The following is a 20,799-nucleotide window of genomic DNA, read 5'->3' on the forward strand; positions in this document are numbered from 1 at the left end:
TCTGGTAATTACTAATTTATTTATATATCTTTACATAATAACATCGTTTTAGTTTTGCAATGCATTTTTAGATGTTATACACTATTAACATTTTAATTGCAATATTTGTATTCAAAAAATTTAATTTCTTTGATAAACTCATAGGATAAACTTTATAAGTTTACTTCTAAACTTGCATTGTTCTTTTCAGTTTTCTTTAACGTTCGTATGAAATGAAATAGGTATTATAAAGAGTTTAAGATATGAATGAAATAAGGTTACTGCACTAAGACTTTTGTTTGTGGAATATAAATGTACACTTGTAGTAAAAGTTCCTTTAGGTACCCTAGAGCACAATTTAGTGTTGCACCAGTTGTTTTCAAATGAAGAAAGCAACTAAAGTAGAATCTTCACTCTTATGATAGCACTGATCTCTTGTAGCGCACTATGCACTCGTAAAATGAACTTATTACTTAGATTTTATTTCATAATTATAATTAATGATTAAAAGTAACCCATAGTCCATAAATTTTATCACAAGCATTCTTTGGAAGAGTTTTATGCCATATTTTTGGGGACAGTCACTTTTTGTAAGAAGCTATGCAGGAAATTAAGTTCTATTGCGATGTCGACGCCTTTGGTGAAACGGCCGAAACGAGGGCGTTTCCACCGCGCGCCCACAGTGCGCCTCATAGCGGCTACCAGACGAAAATGTAATTAAAAATTCCATGAGCATTTTGCGAGGTTCTCGCAACAAGATAGTGTTGCTCGCTCAAGGATCGTTGTCATGACTGCCTCTTGGGAAGAATTCGCTTGTAATTAGACTTGTTCTTACAAAAATTCAGCGCTCAGATATCCGACAGTAGTATAAATTGTATTGTATCGTTGAATAATCGAATATGCAGGACTGAGCCCGTTCCGTTCCAATCTTTTTACTCGGAACTTTCTGTCCGACTGCTTTGTTGTTCGAAAGTTTATGTATATGACGGATTGTTGGATACATTTCCCGAGACAGGTAGCGTGGATCAAGGCGGATACAAAGGCAATTTTAGCTATACACGAGCACGTGATCACGAACAATGCGAGGCTGAGCGTCACCCACAACGACTACAATACCTGGACACTCAACATTCGCGGAGTGAAGCGGGAGGACAGGGGACAATACATGTGCCAAGTTAATACAGATCCAATGAAAATGCAGGTAATTATTATAATGTATGCCGTTCTATTAATTTCAACATATTGAATTTCATTATATATAATTAATTGTACGAATTAATTATCTTTATAATATTGAATTTTGGATAACAATGGATTCTTTTGGCTGGAATAAACGTGTCAAGGTACCATATATCAACTAGTAATATGCCAACAGTAATCTCATTTTCGGGCTGCAAATTAAACAAGTAACTATAATGTTAACTGAATACATACGTACATAACGTATCTACTATGATTGTCTTGAAACAGAATTATGTGTCTTAAACTATTTGTTCTGTGCAGACAGCATTTCTAGAAGTAGTAATACCGCCTGACATCATTTATGAGGAGACGTCTGGAGACATGATGGTGCCTGAGGGCGGTTCTGCTAAGTTAGTGTGTAAGGCCAGAGGATATCCACCACCAAAGATAGTATGGCGGAGAGAAGATGGAGGCGATCTCATTTCTAGAGGTGGACCGCAAGGAAAAACTAAAGGTATTTTTTAAATGTACTTTTATTATTAGATGTTAAATTATTTCCGATAGATTTGGAATTAGAATTGAAGATATCTGTATTGTAGAATATACACTATGTATCTGACTTAGATGTATCTATCAAAAATTATGAATGGCAATGTCGTGATATTTTTCATTAAGTTGAAGAAGAAGTTACTATTGTTAAGTTACGCGCTAAGCTTGTTGTCAACCTTCATAATCATATCATTGAATAATCTTTTTCCACCACTGAATAAACACATATAATTGAAAGAAAAAAACACGAATAACGAAAAAATAACAAAATATAATTTTCACCGGACATGAAGGCGATTCTCTCCCCTCGTAGCCGGAACTTTTTTGTGTTTTGTGTTAAAATGTTATTACAAAAATTTACCTGAAGTGTATTTATTTTTTTAGAACTATTTAAACTTCTTAATAGTATTGATACTAAATAATTAGATTCATATTTGAGTAATTTAATGTATGATTTCAATCGTATACTTACTAGGTTTGTAAAAAACCCAGACAAATAATAAAATTTGGTTTTAAAATGACATCATTAACGCAAGTGCTGATTAGATTCCATTATAAAATAATGTCCAAGCGCTTCAATAAACAATTAATGCAAACTACGTATTATCGATAAGCGATATCGATATAATGGTCGATGTTCGCAGCTCAGGCTAGGTACTTGATATTCGTAATATAATATACGCGTATTTAATAATATAATACATAATATATGTATAGTAACAATCTCGCCGTAATCAACATAAGTAACAACGGAAAGTATTGCTTCGGATGTCATTATTTTGGTTAATAGAGTTAAATGTTTAATAAATATTTAACTTATAAAAAAATCATTTCGAAAACCATTTCAATACAGTCCTCTACATTTGAAATAAGGATATGGACAAGGAGGAAATCTTCCCTGTTTCTTGCAAATACCATAAGGACCCCTTTTCAATACATTTAAATTATTATACTACACGTTCCTTATAATATTTTTAGATACCATCACAACAGCAATATTTTGAATACACGGGAATATTTCCTTTCCAAAAGATAGTACACTAGTTAATGCAGAACGGAACTAATGTAGTCATTTTCAAATAAATCATGAAATAACGTAAAATTTATAGGTCTGGGATATCATGCAAATTTTATGACTGAACGTTTGCGTGCTATGGCCGTATTATTGGGATACTTAATTGAATTAGTCACATAATTGTATTTGCATAGCAAAAGATTACTAAATGCAGTGTGTCGTATATCAAATTAATTGATTAAGTTTGTGTTGCGTTAACGAACTCTTAACGGTTATTAAGTCTCCATATTTACGTATTAAAATTATTTATTGTATTTATTTTTCATGGAGTTGTATTAAAACTTTGTGGCCTGATATAATATAAAATATAACATTATCTATACTGAATATCGAAATTACTAAATCGTTCTTGATATAGTCGATACTCGATGTACGTACTGGGTAATTGTGAATTTGATTTGAGTCATTGATTAATATGTAAGATTATTCGTTGAATAGTAGTTCGAAGAAAAGTTATTACGTACCTACTATTAAATTGGTCCACCTGTATTCACATTAGGTCCACATTAGGTAGGTACTATCAAGATTAAAAATTAAAGATATTTAAAAGGTCATCGTGTACAGCACAAAACTTAAGACATTTAATAAACCAACATTAAAATAATTGCTTTGTCAATTAGTGTAAAAAAATTCACCTTTTCCTAACTTTTCTACAAAAATATTCAATTTCTTAGTTTACGTAGAATGATATATTTATGAACAATCACAGACTAGTGTTCATGCAATAAATAAAACTGCAATTTCAGATGAATACACAATTTCATACCGTATTCATTTGCCATTTATCATAGAGTTAGTGCCGATAGACAGCGCAGAAGTTTAAGAAACGTCGGTGTATAAATCAGTGCTTAAAATATTCACTATTGAATCTTAGCAGTAAATCAGACCGCACTGCCTCAGAGCTCCTATTACCATTCACACCGCCCTTTCTAATCCCACGGGATTACAATCTCGAGACCGTCCGGGAATAATTACTTACCTACTCATCTCTGCATTCGGTCAAATAAATACCCAGATAAGGGTTATCTTGCGATCGTCCAATTAAATATCTATGAGATCGTTTCCGAACCCACAAATTTTTCATGAGCCGACGAAATAATTCAAAAACAGTTCAACTCTAATTTTAATTTAAACTTCTCATAAAATTAAACAGCAACGGCAATCGTATACAAATTATCGTGCTCAAATTTGAAATTTTTAATTATTCTGATAAATTACAGTGGAAATTTTAATACACGATAATTATCATGTTTCGATGGACCAAAATTACTTTAATATATTAATCATGTATAAATGTCAGATATCGACTGTTGAGTCATAAATTTTAGTAGCAGTCATTGCGAGCGAGTTTAATAATTTCAAATATTGTTGATCAGATTTTCATTTGAGCTAAAATGATCGGCCTATATCGAGTATGATTTGAATTTCATCTATTTATACTTAACGTTATAACGACGTATGGAAAAATATATCGTTTGAAAGGTAATCGATACTTTGTAGAAATACTAATTATAGTTATAAGTAAAGGGGATTCGTGACGAGTAGCAATTGGAAACTGTAGTGACAGGGTGATTAATCGGTAGGTCCTACTTAACCCCACCACTGTTCGAGCGCCGTCTGCCATCAGTCAATTCATTAAGTTAACAAAGTACTGCTGGTAATGACTTTCACAGAATGTATACAGGCACACAGGCTTTGAGATTAAAACGCTGCCATTGCTCTCCTCGCCTATAAGAAGCGTTTACCCGGAAACTCTATAGAATAACACGGCAGTTATTAATTTATCTGCGCGTATACTCGTAGTTCAAGCTATCAGTATTTCCCGGAACACTTTTCAAATACTCCATAATTGAGTATCAAGTTGAAACCCTTTGCCGACCAATTTTAAATTACCTGACGTCAGTAACAATCATCAATTTGAGTGAAGAACTGTAATTAAAGAAGCCGTTACAAGTTACCTCCATAAATCTGAGCGGGAAACAATACAGGCTATCTATTACATGCGCCAATGTTTCTTAACAAATATTCCCGAACGTTGTCAGACTTAACCAATTTGGTTACGTCCAACTATTGACAAACTCAAAACTTTTTGAGTATTCCTTCAAATAATTTATTGTAATTTCTTCCATGATGAACCCTACACATTTCTGAATTTGAATACATACGCATTGTAGTAACTCTTAAATCATTATAACAGTACAAAAGGTTTCATCGCGAAATGTCCCTTAACACTGGGGTGTTAAGGGTATAAAACATATTTCGATGACAACAACGTGTCGCTTTTAATGTTCTAGCGTAAATTATGTAGATAAGCGAATGAATGGAGGAAACTTACTCGAAGACTGATGCAAATTAACTCCGCCATCCTTCCATTCGATGCTTTTCATCTACTGAACAAAGTTAGATACAGATAATATGAATACCTTATTAGATTCTAGGAAGACAAACTTTATTATAATTTATGTATATTGCCAACTTTAAATAATGAAATCATTTCAATAAAATTGAGTAACGAAATCTTATAACAGAAAATAAGGAAAACACTAACAAAAAGGAAATATTAAAACTTATAATGTATACGACAAGGAAGAAGTATGAGCTTGGAGGAATAACATGTATTTTTACATAATTTATTTAATTATAAATCTAAAAGTATTTTTAATGAAGAACTTAAACATTTATACGCAAGAAAGCACTAGAGCTCAAGTGACACTTGACTTATGACACATCGACAGGCCAAGTTTATACAACGACCTGCGATGAGACATAAATGCATTGGAGTCGCATCACTAAAATATATTTTTTAAATGAGTTTAAATTACTTGATTATTAAGTGTTAGATAGATCGTTGCTTTATTCATATTGTATTTAATTCTATTCATGTTTATTGGACTTAATAGACTCCTTAAAAACGTTATTCACGTAAACTTTTTAAAACATTTATGAATAGTCAATTTTTTAAAGCCACCACGAAGTCTACCAAAATTAGTCATTTACGTATAAATTCATTTCTCACAACTCTTGGAATATTTAAAGTATGCTCTAACTTTTATAATTATTTCAATTAAGTAGACACTCCACAGTAGGTCGCTGTTCAAGTTGTTTGCTAACGAAGCGACATCGTCGAACGGCCAAAAGCTCTACACTTTAAACCATCAACTTCCATCCCTTCAGTTCCCTTTGAAAATATTGTCCTAGCTTTTTATGCTCTTGTTTGAATAATGGTTGTAAATGTACTAGGGTGGTAAGGTGTCAGGGAAGTGGTTCGAATTTGAACCAGTAACCGCATTTGTTTATAGAATGTCTACTAGTGTTCGGAAGTGTTTTCAGAGGCTCCTCGGCGGAATGTAAAGTAAGCACTACTGTTGATGGCGTATAAATGTTTATCGTCGCATTTGAGGACGCTCAACGTTTTATATTGATAAAAATTGGAGTTAGAGTCAGTTGTGAACTGCTTCTAGTATCAAAATAAATATTACGATTACTGTTTTACTTCGATTTATACAAGATATCAACAAAATTTTCAATGGCGAGACACAAAAGAGACAAAGCTGTTATTTTTTTAGTGTTTATAAACTTTTAAATTTGTTATAGCGTTTACTTATAAAACTTCAATTGTCTTCTTAGAAACTGTTAAGCATGCTCTAATTAGAAATTAAACTTATTTGTGCTGGTTGTATTAATCAATTAATTGTATACTTCAGTAAAAAATCATATTGTGTACCTTTAAAATGTATTAAGTATTTAAATATTTTCCCGACGAGTCCCACATTTATAAAATTCACGATCATCTAATTCATGCCTATTCCATAAATCCCTTCAGCGTTCAGCTTGACGTAATTGCCGCAAATGTAACGGACAGTGTTTATTACGTCGCACCTACAGTCCTCCATAAAAATGAAAATTAACATGCGCATATTTCCCCAGTAATGTCGCTGGAGGGCGAGATTGTGAACCTGACGAAAGTGACTCGCTCGGAGATGGGAGCGTATCTATGCATCGCGGCAAATGGCGTGCCGCCGTCCGTTAGCAAGAGGATAATGCTCCACGTGCACTGTAAGTAAATTACCGTTTCTTTTTACGTGGAGAGCGCGGGCCTCCTTGTAAAGTAATTATCGTCTGAGGCCTAGCACATGCTTTAGATTTTAAGTTCCTGCGTCTACTTAAACTGTAATTGTTCTTCATTTTTATGAACAGTTTTATTTTTGTCGTAATTTATTACATTAATAAAAAATAGAAATATCAATTATAATTTTATACACTGACACTGACTAGTAAAACACTTTTAAATCTGTAGCAAACCATTTCGCTGTTCATATCGTTAAGCCACTTGTAGATTGAAATAATAGATATGAAACAAATAGCAAAAAACAATTTCATTTCGACCCTCCACACGACCAATTACATTTCAATCTCAATAAGTGAAAACGATGAGAGATGAACTAAATCGTTACATTACGAATTCAAAACATGAATCAATTCATCTATAGATAAAATCAACTCACCTGCGTGTACCGATGAGCAAAAAGCTAGTACCGAGCGAGCTTATCGCCTGATCTCCCGGGGTAATTTATATTGGAGCTATTCAATGCTCGGTTGGTCGGGAAACACTGTTGGGCCCGACATCTCAAACACGTAAGCAATTGGGAGATTTTCGTGTTATCACGTATCATCTTCGACGCGTGTCTTGCATATGAATCGGATCTGGGACGTTTGTATTCGTCCCTGTGTTTAGTGCCCTGTTGACTATCAGTTTGCTAAAGATATCCTCGTGCAGCGATGTTCAGCATTATTGAATTCCAGCGGATTGTTTGATGTATCACGAAGAGGTTTTCTACGACTTTGATGTTGGGTTTTGTGTGGAAATCTTAGTAACGTCGACTTAATGGAGAGGGAATATATTCTTACAAAACACTACAAATAAAATGTACATATTCATTATAAATGAAATAGAACTCGTTTTATGGTATTTTTATGTGCATTATGTTCATACACGACTAGTTCTATTAACGAAACAAAAAAACTAATTAATAAAACACCAAGCGCTCAAATAATATAACAACTAACAATGTTAACACAGAAGCGAAATTAATACCAAGTTCCCTATTACCTCCTAACAGCATCTAACTGACACTAAATCCAAAATATGTTCTCTTTTGGCAGTGTGCGATAGAATATTATCTTTCACGATCAATTCTCATTTACACGTTGAGTTGGAAGCTGAATAGTGTGCTAGATTCAGGTACGCTTTCCATTTGCATGGATGGTGCTTCACTATGACGATAGTAACAACATTACCCAAATTTGAAACTGTGATTAGGTGCATCGAACCACAGCTGTACTCAACATTATTCCCCATCATTTTGACGTAATAACCTACTACAATATTTGTTTTAATCAGGTTTCAGGTGGATTACATGATTCAGTGATAATTCCGCTGCTAAGTGCTTGTTAACAGAAAATCAATTAGTTTGTTATATTAATAAACAATCACTCAAAGATATTGTAGCATTTCATTTGGATATTAAATTAAATTTATTAAAATTAAAAGCATTTCATGGGTTGTATTCGATGTACTATGTTAACGTAATCAATCAATGTGAGTAAAATTCAATTTTTGTTTTATACATCGACAAAGCTTTCAATCATCTCCATGCGAACACGTGCGCTGTACCTCAATTTTCTACTATTCATAATTTGATATGTTTTATGAATCAAATCTGTATGATGAGTTTTATTTTTGTAACATTGTTTCAATAAACGTACGGATTTTATGTTTGCTCCTAATATGGTAGCGCAACGTTTCAATTAACAGCATTAATTAATCGATCTAAATTCATGAATTGGTTCCATCCGCCTGTGGTTTTAGTTCAATATGTATTAAAAGTTTTTCGTAGCTGTTGGTGACCAGCGGACGCTCGAACGTGTTGTCCAGTAGGTATTTGCATTCTGTTATTGGCATTTCCGATGTAAACACTCGTCTGATTGGATTGTACGCTATATACCGCTATACCAGTAGTGCGATGAAAAGAGCAGCTTGAATATAGTTAATAGAAATGAGAAATACAGCTTGCATATAGAAACAGATGGATTTAAAAGTAAGCCGTGCAAACGTGACTTTTCTATTTACGCTAAGAAATGTTGCGCACGTAGCCTTTGTTCTGTTTACTATGTAAAATGAAACAAAGTTGCATTATGGTAATACATTTATGTGTATCCTAATATTTATGCAACTGTAACAGTTAAACCCGGGTCCGAGTACACAAAGATTTGCTTTTAAGTAATGTGTTACACGGATTAAAACGTGCACATTTTATCTAAAATTTAAAAGCTCTATGAGAATGTCGCGTTATAATGTAGGTATAGAGAGTTTACTCGCTTTGGGAAATACATTAGTATGATTTGAATTTGTTTGTGGATGACTTAGAATATTACTATGTTCTAGGGTTTTTTTTAATAATCGTTTTAATGCTCTATGAGAGTAGAGAAAATAAAGAACCAAGCAGTTTAAATAAAAAATTAAGTTATCTCGCTATCCAATAAGACCAAGGATAAATATGATTCTAAAGGCTTCATCAAAACTGATGTTGATTGTACATCCTTATTTTATTCAAAGCAAAACTAAACTCACTACAATTACTAATAGACTACAAGCCCGCATAGGACAAAAATATGGGTCAAATGAACCAGCAGGGGACATATCTAGAACGATAGCAGAGCAAAAAATAATAAGATTCATCACTATGCCGTCACTTGTAAGCTGTCCAACTGAGTGCAGATGAGAATTGAAAAGTACAGGTAGACTCGGTAAATTTTGGTCATATATTTTTGTACGGCATTCTTAACCATCGATAGATCCATTAAAAATAATAAGAAACCGCTCAGTGCCGTACAAAAATGGTGGTCCACCAAGTCGGAATTTTTATTTAATTTCCGAGAGTTACCGGGGGTAAATTTGGTCATTTGACCATGTACGGCATCTGTGTCATACTATTGCTATACTGCTTTTAATCCATTATTCCGCAACGCCGTACAAAAATCATGGGGACAAGGGGAAAAAATCGAGAGTTGTAATCCCCTCTCTTTCCCCACTCCAGGGGGTCATTTGACACAACACGAAATAAATTTATTTTTAAAGTATTTTATACATAGATAATATTTTTTCATGTGCCGTACATTTTCTTTGGTTCAAAGGGGAAAAATCTGAAAAAGAAAAAAATCCATATAACGAAATGTTTGCTTTATATTTTTATAATAAAATATAAATATACATTAATATTAAGAAGCTCGAGGTGGTTAATTATCACCTTGGAAAGTCGGAGTCAGGTGGAATGGACTCCGTTAAATTGATGAACTAATAAAAAAGCTATGAACGAAAAGATGTGAATTATATGCAATCAGTCCATGAATACAGGTAAAGTCACAAGCAAATGCTAGTAATATATACATATTCAAAATGTACAAGTAAAGTGCTTTCAAATGATACCAAACACTGCATATTTATCTTAACTTTATTTTTTTACTCTGTATGTTTTGTCCGCTAGAGGGCGCCACATTAGATTTTGTGAAACCCCATATAGCCTTTAGCTAGCTGGTCGCTGGTTATCCAGTGAACAATTCAGACGCTTCTAATGATATGTCATTTGTCGAATTCTGATAAGTAGTTTAGAAGTTACGAGGGAATAGATGAACATACATACATGACCTGTAAACAACCATAACCCTCCTTTTGCTTTGCCGTAGTTGGGTAAAAATATGTTAATGCCGTACTGTATCAAATGGCCATAAAGCACCCTTAAAATTGTAGCTTTCGTCGCTTTCATCAGCCTAAAAGATGTGGTCTGCACAAAAATGTACGGCATCGTTTTTTCCTAATTTATCTATGTTAATACTATTTAAAACAACGGATAAAGTGTAGAAAACTATTATATTTCATTAATCTACGATGTTTAAACTTTAACAAAATTTCTGGTTTTGCATTTCTCTATAACTTTTTTTAGAACGGTTTCTTTTGAACGGCAATACTATACAACAATTGAATTTTACAATATCATGTTAAAAAAAAAGTTCCCGTACAGGGTCAAATGACCTTACAGCTCTTTATATCAAGAATTCGATGAAATTAAGATGATTATTGGTATACATTTAAAAGAACAATTATTTTTTGACGGCATTGCTTTTAATAGTACTTTTGAGTGCTAGATAATGTTTTGGAACCGAAGCCGTACTTAGTCAAATGACCCCCTGGAGTGGGGAAAGAGAGGGGATTGCAACTCTCGATTTTTTTCCCCTTGTCCCCATGATTTTTGTACGGCGTTGCGGAATAATGGATTAAGAGCAGTATAGCAATAGTATGACACAGATGCCGTACATGGTCAAATGACCAAATTTACCCCCGGTAACTCTCGGAAATTAAATAAAAATTCCGACTTGGTGGACCACCATTTTTGTACGGCACTGAGCGGTTTCTTATTATTTTTAATGGATCTATCGATGGTTAAGAATGCCGTACAAAAATATATGACCAAAATTTACCGAGTCTACCTGTACTTTTCAATTCTCATCTGCACTCAGTTGGACAGCTTACAAGTGACGGCATAGTGATGAATCTTATTATTTTTTGCTCTGCTATCGTTCTAGATATGTCCCATGGTGGTTCATTTGACCCATATTTTTGTCCTATGCGGGCTTGTAGTCTATAATGTAACCGACATTGCCTACTAATAAATTTGTTAATGAAAAATTAAACCAAATGTTATACGAAAACTTAGCTCATAGAAAACGTAATTTGAACCAAACAAACAAACTACTGTAACCCTTCCTCTCCGCTTAATTACTTTACAAAGAATGCGTTGCGTTCGCCCGATGAGGAGACAAAATTAACGCCCTCAAATATTTAATTTAAATTTCCTTTCCCCAAAACGAATGATAACAGCTCATCGCGCGGACCTTCGAGGTCTGAAACACCTCGCACATCCACCGGGAGTTTCATTTGTAATATTAAGTGCTTTGTAACGCGGTAAATTTCTTTTAGTTTATTCACTGGCTCCTTAAAAGAGCGCTGAATTAGTTGGAGAAAAAGAAACTGCGAGAACGAAGTGAACAAATCGTTAACAATTTGCATACGTCTTGTTTAGATTAATTAACGGTACGTTAAATTGTGTTTAGGTACTCGTTTTCATTTTTTACGCTTCTGTTTAATTGGATTTTTCTAGAGTATAAACTTTGTGTGTAATTATTTTATGTTATAAGTAAAGGCTTTAATTAAATTTGTTATATTTATATACGTAAATATTTAGCTTCATGTTCAATCTATGTCTTATAATTTTTTTTATAATAATGTATCAATTATTTGATCACAAAAATATTCAAATTACATAAATCCCCAAATTTTTATATTATGTTATTCATTCCGATACCAACATAAGTAAACACACTATTCAAATAAAATACCTGAGTAGGAGGAATTCAGTAACGAATTCTTGTAATAGCTATCTAAGGCAGGTCTACAAAACAGCAAGGAATCGGAAAGCGTGTGCACTGTTCGGTTAATCAAACTGTCACTTCAAGAATTCCGCGCAAAATCCTTCCCGAGGAAAACTCGCCCTAACTTTTGATTGCTGTAGAGAATTCCAATCTACTTACATAAGAAATTTTGTTAATAGTCGGTCCCCAATTTTAGCCAACTCTCGTTATACATAGCTAATAGATACCGAAACAAGTTAAGTCTTAGCTGATTAGTCTGGTTTACTTAATGGCGCTCTTTGGGTCGAGTTATTAATTAGAACAAAAATTCTGATCGTTCAGATTTTGTTCGCTAAATTGGCCACTCGAACTCGTAAAAGCCGTCCAAAGGAACTTAACGACGGTCAAAGAGAATAACCGCAAATAAGCTGCGATCTAAGGCCGATGGAGAAAATTCCTTTTTCCTTAATTCACTCTAAACAGGCTTTAAGGGATGTCGGTACCACTGCTTACATTTGTACAATAATCCGTTTCTTTCGTCGCCTAACTTTTCACCGCTTTTATTAAACTTGCTCTTTCTTGATATCGTTATTCTTGCAGAAAATTGGATGATTTATTTATTTATGCATATTTATATATCTGCAGTCTAATAATTGCTCTATGTTAATAAAATAATATTTTATCTTATCTATATTCTCGTATTTAACTATACCAAAATTTAAATATTAAAGTTATTAGGTAAAATTACTACTAAAATTTAAATAGTAATTATTAAAACGTTTCCAACCAAATTAAAAATAAAAAAAATAAAAAATAAAATTATATTTATTTGCCAAAAGGAAAGGTTATTAAAATAAGTACAGATTTCGACAGCGGACCCCGCACTAGGCACAGCCTGTCTCGCGGGGCCATATAACGATTGTACAATGAAAATGTAGGTTAACAAAGGGTCCAACACGCTTAACACAATGCAACTTTGAACATGATATTTAGCTTATTCAACAATTATTGTACAGTTATAGTATTCTTAGAATCTGTTCTGTTTGCTTATAGTCTTTGGACACTAGAATGCTTATTAGTTTATATTTAATATTGAGTAACGTGTACTGCCGGAAGTTAATAAGTTTACTAAATTTGTTGTATAAGAATGGGAACATAAAATTTTGAAAACGTTTGGAAAAGAAACATTTTGTCAATGGGGTTGGTGCTCTTAATAGCCGTTTTGATGTATTTGAGTAAAAATTAGATTTTAAGAGTTTGTTGTGCATTGAGATGATAGCATGTAAAATATAAAGTCCTCGTACATTTAAAACATTAGCATCCCTGTAGAGAGACACAGTAGGATAGAAAGGGGGCTTTCGCAGCATAACTTTTAAAATGGAACGGTGAGCTCTCTCTAGTTTGATGATAACCGAGGCCGAGGCGGCTCCCCATACAGAAATGCAGTAGGTTATTAATGATTGGCATAATACCTTATATATGGTCATAAGTTGGTGTTTATCAACTTTGGTTCTGAGAGTTTTCATTACATATATCAGGCGTCTTGTTCGAGTTGACATGGCGTTAATATGCTCTTTAAAAGTGAGTTTTTCGTCCAGTATAACACCAAGGTATTTTATAGAATCTGACCTGGTAATTTGATCACAATTACAACCGCTGCCAATGCTATCGTGGTGAGTAGATTTACCGCACATATGAATGAAAAATTTTGGGAGAGATTTAGGAGCTGTTGCCTTAGTTTTATGAAAGCATAGAAATTTAGTCTTGGTAGCATTGAGGGAGAGAAGATTATTATTAAGCCACAACATAATTTGAGACATACCTTTCTGGCTTTTATGAAAAACTTCAGCCCAGCTTGGGCCATGAAATAAAATCGCAGTATCATCTGCATAACATATAATATTTGCATCGGTAGGAGGGCGAGAAATGAGATCGTTTAAATAAATTAGAAAGAGGAATTTAATATAAACATAAACATTACATTCGTGTAAAACTTCCAACCTCAGTTAAAATAATAAAATTTAACACAACTTATAAAAATAAAACTTTCATTCAGAAACTTACTTATATATGAGCAAACTCGAGAATAACCGAGTCCTACCGCAAACACTAAAACCATGAAAACTTGAATTTAATTGAGAACAAACTATTACGAAACTACTCAAATAAAACTCAACTCAGTACAAACATTTGTAATGCAGCCAGTTCTCAGATAATATTCAAAGTAAATACCTGACACAGGCACGAGTTCCCGCGAAGTGCTGTAGCGGAACTGTGCAAACACGATGCGCGAGCGGCGCGGCTAATGTGCACACTTGCCGGTTATTACGCAAATTCCCTCCTCGACTTTGCTAGGCGCAATCTTTTATGCAGTGACGATTGTAGGCTGGATTGGCACGAGTTGCCGGTCTACCGCCTATTTGTTGATGAAATAGGTTCCAATGCGCCGGATTTTTAGTTGGTTATTTTCAACTATTCACGTAGAGACTTTGAAACAGTTACATAACTATGTTTAAAATAGAAATTCATTGACTACATTCGACGGCGTGTGAAAAAATATTATTTAAGAAATATTTATTAATAAACAATTAAATACCTACTAGATACATATATTACTATAAAACACACACAGCTAAAATATTTTGCGGCAAGCACGGAAATGTTCAGTTATATGAAATGCAAAACCTTTTGCAGTATCTGCATAGTAACACACGCACACAAACATTTCAACTGCAAATGGAAAGTTGTGTAAACAAAAATGCTACTCAAACCTCAGCATATGGGAATCGCGGCACCGCACTCGGTTAAAATGTATCAAAACGGTCCACGCCAGAATGTACCGTATTTTATTCATGTAAACATCAAAACTGCGTGCGCAAATTTTATTAATAGTAGTACGTGGTTAATTGTACTTTGTGCTGTGCCGCAAACCACTCACTTATGTTTATATTTTGCTATTTGTGTACTAAAATTAATGTACCTAAAACTATTAATATGCCGACGTCTATCATTAAAAGCTTTAAAAGGCTTTAAAATTTTAAGTTTCGCTAAACGTCGAATCAATACAATTTTTTACGTGACACTTAACTGCTTCAGTTTTTATTTCAATTTTAAATATGACGATAGGTAAGGTAGATTTTAAACTAGTACTTTTTTTCAGTCCATCCATTGGTGCAAGTACCAAATCAGCTGGTGGGAGCTCCCACGGGCACGGATGTAACACTGCAGTGTCACGTCGAAGCCTCACCAAAAGCTATCAATTATTGGACAAGAGAAAACGGTAAGATTTCCTTTATACTTCCCCAACCTTCCAAAACTTCCTTTTCCACCTTCACGCCTATTCCTTATCGTTCTGAATAACAAATAAAAATACATAAAAAATATTAAACAGGCAATGGTTTACAATCTGTGATTATATTTAACGGAAAGGCCAGCGAGATATTTTACGAACGAGTCGTAACTCATAAAGCTTATTAAGTCTCAGGCACGGAACTCAAGAACGGAATAAGCAACTAATTTCATTATTCATAAAGCACATTGAAAGCGTTAAAGTAGTCATTAAATGAGTCGTTTTTCATATTTCTACTATCCTTCTTTGACAGGGCTAGTGCCTTATACAAGTTACAGCGTTTTTATCGCCGTATTTAAAGAGAAAAATATGAAATGTTTTCGTGTTCGCTTTTCATTTAGATTCTACAAGATTTATACAGACATTGATTATGCAGCGTCAATGTTACGTTATTAACGGCTGTGTAATTATTAAGGGACAGAGTGAAATATAGCTGTGCTCTGGTTAATTAAAAAACAAAAAGATATTTTACTTGGATACGATAATGCTAATTATAAGTATTGAATATTTTCCTACCTGAATTTATAATAAGTTCCGGCAATGGAATTCAGTTTGTGTATTTTAATACGAAAATATGAAATTAAATTTATATTAATAAAGATGATTTTAAATTATAGATAAGTAGGAGTTGAAGTTATCTCTCTGTGCTCTACATTTAGCAACTAATACTAATTAGTTACCAAGATCAGAAAATGAATGTTGGTTATCCTTTGAATTCCTGGATTTTGCTTTGAAGAAAATTTTAAAGATGAATTCAGATAACGCAGTAAAATAAGTTTTAGTAGAAAAGATCTTTGAAATTTATGAAAATGAAAATTTAAAAAGTTTTCTCACTACTTAATAGCAATTTTAGTTTTATACTTATCAGTGATAGTGGTAATGACGTCGAAGGTGCATAACAATATTTTTTAACTTATTTTTATTTTCAATTAATAATGCAGATACGATAATATGTCGTTGACCTAAGTCGGTCGTCAGAGTGTCGTATTGTATTTTGAAACAACGGCATAAAGTAAGTTAATTATGTTGAAAAGATCAAAGAATAAAGAACAAATTAATACGACACATTTCTAATTACAAAAAATAATAGAAAAAGTAAAACAATTGCCATCCTGTAAAAATACGTGCTAACTAATACAAATAAGGCACTTAACCTAACAAAACGTTGGAAGGTCGGAGGCATTACTTTTCATTATAACGACACCCTTAGGATGGAAGTTGTTTGTTTGGTGTCCAGGTGACAGATGTACACGAAACCTTGATGGGAAAATGAAGTGCGAAGATCTTGTATTAATTGCTTTTATTATGTAAAAATTTTAAAATAAATGATGCAGTTGAAGAAAGACATGACCTACTAAACCTACTTACAAGATCTGGGGGCACGGCAGTGCCCCCGCCAAGTCGAGCAAAAAAAAAGCGGCACGGCCGTACCATCCTTTTCTCGAAGCAATTCGAGCCTTTTTCGACCCCCTATAATTCGGTTGTGGATAAAGCAAGAAACCTGAATCTTCAGTAACTAATCCGGCATTGTATAAACACGGAATATTTAAAATTTCAGTCAATTTGAACCAGTAGTTTAAGAATGACAACTTGTTAAAGTTTCTAAATTTTGTCACTCACTGACTCACCGATCATCAAAAGTCCAAGGCACTTCTAGCAGACTTAGAAGCTTCATATTTGGAATACATATAGAGTTTAGTGTCTTAATCATGGGAAAACTTAAATATTTTGTAATTTCGGTCCAGTTTTCCAAATACACCAACTGCATCAATAACTTTGTAATCCCATATAAATATATGGGATTACAAAGTTATTTATGCAGTTGGTGGTTGGTGGTGGTTATAAATTTAATAGGTGTAGATAGGTATAGGTCTACCAGAATCTGATGGCATATTTATATTTAAAAAATTAAAGATTTTCATGTGGCAACTTAATTTGACAACTATCAAATTGGTTGTCAAATTATTTGTTTTGATCAAGTTTTGATGATAAATTTTTAGGATTTTGTCTTCAAAATCTTCTAAATGTCGATAAAACCGCTGCGATCACAAGCAAGAGGTGTTGTTTACAATGTGTATAGAAAAATATTCGATGAAGAAGGGTCAAACTCATCACAATTTTCAATTTTAAAGCGCGTGAAAGATTTTATTTGATTTTATTGCTAAGTTGGCCTTACCCGTTTTGATACTTTAAATTAAAAATGTTATAAATAGGTATATAATATTGTTTGTTGATTAAAATATAATTTTATGAAAACTTATAACAGGAGTTTCCAATTCGGCTATTTGTCAAGTCCAAGGTGTACAAGTCAATTTTATAATGTGTTAAATCTTACGAAAATAAACATGATTTTATTTTATTATTGTTTTATTTTATAAAAAATTATAAACAATCGTTAAATATAGTAAATAAGTTTTGATCTGCATTATCATTACATCCATATTTTCACATGCCATAATGATATATTATATTCAAATAATATAGGTGTGTAATACATAATATTATTATGTATTACCTTTAGAAAAGTAATATGTATATTATACATGTAATAAGTACCTACATAATATTACGTGGATATCTCATTATTAAATACAGTATTATCCACTTGTGTAATATAACTAATGATATTGAGGACAAAATAAAAAATACGCAGTATCAAGATCGTTCAGTCCATTTTCCCTAGGGTTGCACACTCAAAATTTTGATTTCCCTAATTGCCATCAGATTCTGGTTTACCTATATAGGTATTCAGTCCATTTTCCCTAGGGTTGCACACTCAAAATTTTGATTTCCCTAATTGCCATCAGATTCTGGTTTACCTATATAGGTAAACCAGAATCTGATGGCAATTAGGGAAATCAAAAATAGGTAAACCAGAATCTGATGGCAATTAGGGAAATCAAAATTTTGAGTGTGCAACCCTAGGGAAAATGGACTGAACGATCTTGATACTGCTTATTTTTTATTTTATCATTAGTCACATTACATAAGTGGACAATACTTTACTTAAGAGCCCTTTGTACTGAAAGTTTAGGCATTTTAGGCACTGAGATGGCTCGCGCCCGCGTTGCGCAGGAGCCGGCGCGGCATGAACTCCGGTGACCTATGAAGGCGGGTGATTATGCCACAGTATAAATAAATCAGTAGTTCGATTTTATTTGCTATCGTAGGAATGTTGTTGATATATAAATTTACTACTTATCCTATACCATTAAACGAGCAATATTTGCATATTTATACAGGGTGTCCCAAAAAGTAGTGATATACTGAAGCTGGGAGGTAGAGGACTTAGAGGGCTATCCGAATCACCCCCATGTGTGTTATGCGATTTTTCGTATTTTCGGAGTTATTACATTTTTTTTCAATTTTTCATCTATCGCCGAGTACGATGAGATTTTTATTTATGGTGACGTGAATTATTGCGCTAGATGCTTGTTTTTTTTTGTGTGCTAAGCTGAAAGATAGGCCAATTCAGTATGGTAACATTTACTATCGTTAGATCTTCGAATGGAATAAAAAAAAGAATTAAATGCTATGAAAGATAAAATTACCCAGTATGTTCATAACTTCAAGGGCCCATAAAAAAATAAAATCACATAAAAAAGGTTTTCCATTTGGCTTTTAAAAACTTGCTCTATCGATCAGGTAGCTACCCTAAAAATTTCATTTTATTATTCTGAAGGCTTCAATCGAAAAATTGAAATCTAAATGTGGTAAGTGCAAAATTTTTATTAACATGATGATTATTAAAACCAATAAATAGGTGTTTAAAAATGAATTTTTTTTAAATAGCCCCGCTGTTGCTCAATGCAAGTGCGACATCACCGTAAAAAGTTGTCTTTTTAATGTCTGAATGCTCTTTTATCATTTTTAATGGTTTCTTCTGCTACTATGAATTTCCGGGTTATTTCGTCCAAATTGTGGCAGTCTCTCGTCTTTGTAGTATCCCCACGGAAAAAATTCAATAGGGTTTATGTCCGGAGACCGTGGAGGCCAGGCTAAAGGGCAAAAATACCCTGAAAGATGGATTGGTCGTTGCAGCCTGCGCATGCGCCGGTGACGCCTGCTTTAAAGCCTGGCCTCCACGGTCCCTCGAATAAACACCATTGATTTTTTTTCAATGGGGATACTAAAAAGACCTCGGCTACTTGAGAGAATGCCCCAATTTGGACAAAATAACCCGGAAATTCATAGTAGCAGAAGAAACCATTAAAAATGATAAAAAAGCATTCAGACAATTAAAAGACAACTTTTTACGGTGATGTCGCACTTGCACTGAGCAACAGCGGGGCTATTTAAAAAAATTCTGGTAATTAAACACCTATTTATTGGTTTTAATGATCATCATGTTAATAAAAATTTTGCACTTACCACATTTAGATTTCAATTTTTCGATTGAAGCCTTCAGAATAATAAAATGAAATTTTTATGGTGGCTACCTGATCGATAGAGCAAGTTTTTAAAAGCCAAATGGAAAACCTTTTTTATGTGATTTTATTTTTTTATGGGCCCTTGAAGTTATGAACATACTGGGTAATTTTATCTTTCTTGGCATTTAATTCTTTTTTTTATTCCATTCGAAGATCTAACGATAGTAAATGTTACCATACTGAATTGGCCTATCTTTCAGCTTAGCACACAAAAAAAAACAAGCATCTAGCGCAATAATTCACGTCACCATAAATAAAAATCTCATCGTACTCGGCGATAGATGAAAAATTGAAAAAAATGTAATAACTCCGAAAATACGAAAAATCGCATAACACACATGGGGGTGATTCGGATAGCCCTCTTGGTCCTCTACCTCCCAGCTTCCGTTCATCACTACTTTTTGGGACACCCTGTATATTTGTTTGTATATATACAGTGTGGAAATTTTCGATGTGCCCTGAATGGAAAGTACTTGAAATACTAGGGATAGCAAATTTTTCTGAAAAGAAACATTCCTTTTTCAAATTTTATTTTATTATTCAAATCGATAGAAACAATATAAAAGATAATTTATTGTTAATTTCTCGTAAAAATTTTTTGGTCTATTTTATACATACATTTAAAGTTTAAAATGAAACTCTCGTTCTGGATACATTAATTTATTTTCTTCTGAAAATATTGGTAATAATAATTTAAAGTAAAACAAATAAAAAAGGCAAAATAATAATTGAATATAAGTATGTAATAAGTAAGTTAGTGTATTCTAAAT

At 33.2% G+C, this 20,799-nt stretch overlaps 1 protein-coding gene across 2 annotated transcripts in view; it reads left to right on the plus strand.

Moving 5' to 3' along the window:
• LOC149487707 (lachesin-like) overlaps nucleotides 1-20,799 on the plus strand; it is a 67,817-nt gene that overhangs the window by 37,575 nt on the left and 9,443 nt on the right. For both annotated transcript variants that reach the window (XM_089696347.1, XM_089696348.1), the window contains exons 4-7: nucleotides 995-1,180; nucleotides 1,483-1,675; nucleotides 6,713-6,841; nucleotides 15,411-15,530. In XM_089696347.1, the coding sequence (XP_089552473.1) occupies nucleotides 995-1,180; nucleotides 1,483-1,675; nucleotides 6,713-6,841; nucleotides 15,411-15,530 (628 nt within the window). The remainder of the gene's footprint in view (nucleotides 1-994; nucleotides 1,181-1,482; nucleotides 1,676-6,712; nucleotides 6,842-15,410; nucleotides 15,531-20,799) is intronic.

This window comes from Colias philodice, chromosome 6 (assembly GCF_061535455.1).
Source record: "Colias philodice isolate Cphi_HAF_F1 chromosome 6, ilColPhil1 Martin Lab GWU primary, whole genome shotgun sequence".
Lineage (NCBI taxonomy): Eukaryota > Metazoa > Arthropoda > Insecta > Lepidoptera > Pieridae > Colias > Colias philodice.